The 1025-nt window shown below is 38.0% G+C and overlaps 1 protein-coding gene across 1 annotated transcript; it reads right to left on the reverse strand.

Annotated features, from left to right (window-relative positions):
* Positions 1 to 37: 37 nt before the first annotated feature.
* On the reverse strand, positions 38 to 902 carry LOC117115196 (the record flags this gene model as incomplete). Its single annotated transcript, XM_033258896.1, has 2 exons — positions 372 to 902; positions 38 to 339 (listed from the first exon to the last, which is right to left on the reverse strand). Coding segments are annotated over exons 1-2 (832 nt in total), but the record flags the coding sequence as incomplete, so codon positions are not given.
* Positions 903 to 1025: the final 123 nt, after the last annotated feature.

Below are 1025 nucleotides of genomic sequence, written 5' to 3' on the forward strand. Positions count from 1 at the left end.
TTAATTGACACATTTTATTTAAATTTAAGAGTGATACTCGCATCCAGAGCAGCTTCTACCATGTTACATGTGAACTGTGGAAAATGAATTAATATTTTAGAAACACGTTTTTTACGCGTTGTTATCTGCTCAACTTGTAACTGGTGATCATCGTTTTCGTACAGGAAAGTGGAATCTTTAAACGCAACAAGTTTATCGTTCTTGAATATGACGCATGTTAGAGACTTCAGATATGGGCTGTTATAAGCACCTAGAACTGTGTACATAGCCGTCATTACTGGCTGCATGTCGGTTAACTCACAGGGAGTGGTCTGCATAACCATAAATTCATGCCACGTTCTTTGCTATCAATGTTGACAGGGAACTCATACCTCTTATCGTGTTTATGCAATCGAGTTATTATATCACCATTACGCTGAAACTTGAAATAGAGAAATCCAACATGATAAACGGGGGATTCAACCTCAAAATTCAACGGTATTGGGTCCCATGTTGGGTATCCTATACCGACATCTGCCATATGTAAATCACCCACTTGATTGAGATCACGTACCAACGTACACACATGATTATTTTTAGCCTTTAATACTGAGCTCGCGGTGTGGTAGACATCATAACCAATCTTTTCCAGAAGTATTTTCATGAATTGATTAGCCACATAAGAACGGCCACCTCTCTTTCTGAATAAATTCTCTTTAATTTCATCGAAAGGTGGTAGGTGACGGTCTTCTGGCTTAGTACCTAAGCAAACTATGTTTTGAAATGGCTCAACGTGCAGAAATTGGTAAAGTATTTCTCTGAGTAGTTTCTCTTTGTTGTGTGTGAATTTTGTTTCCGCGTCTTCAATGAAAAGGACTTCCTCTAAAAATATTTTGACTTCAACATCGGATAGGGTTGACATTTTCCTTAAAGAAATGAAAAGTTATAAGGTAAGATACATCAAACGATCCTTCAGGTTCTGGTCTGTTAGCAGAGGACGTACATTATCACATTCTCAATGGAGCTGGCATGGTTAATTTCATCAC

Source organism: Anneissia japonica, unplaced genomic scaffold, assembly GCF_011630105.1.
Source record: "Anneissia japonica isolate Jap-2015-1 unplaced genomic scaffold, ASM1163010v1 scaffold84580_len1025_cov72, whole genome shotgun sequence".
NCBI classification, from domain to species: Eukaryota; Metazoa; Echinodermata; class Crinoidea; order Comatulida; family Comatulidae; genus Anneissia; species Anneissia japonica.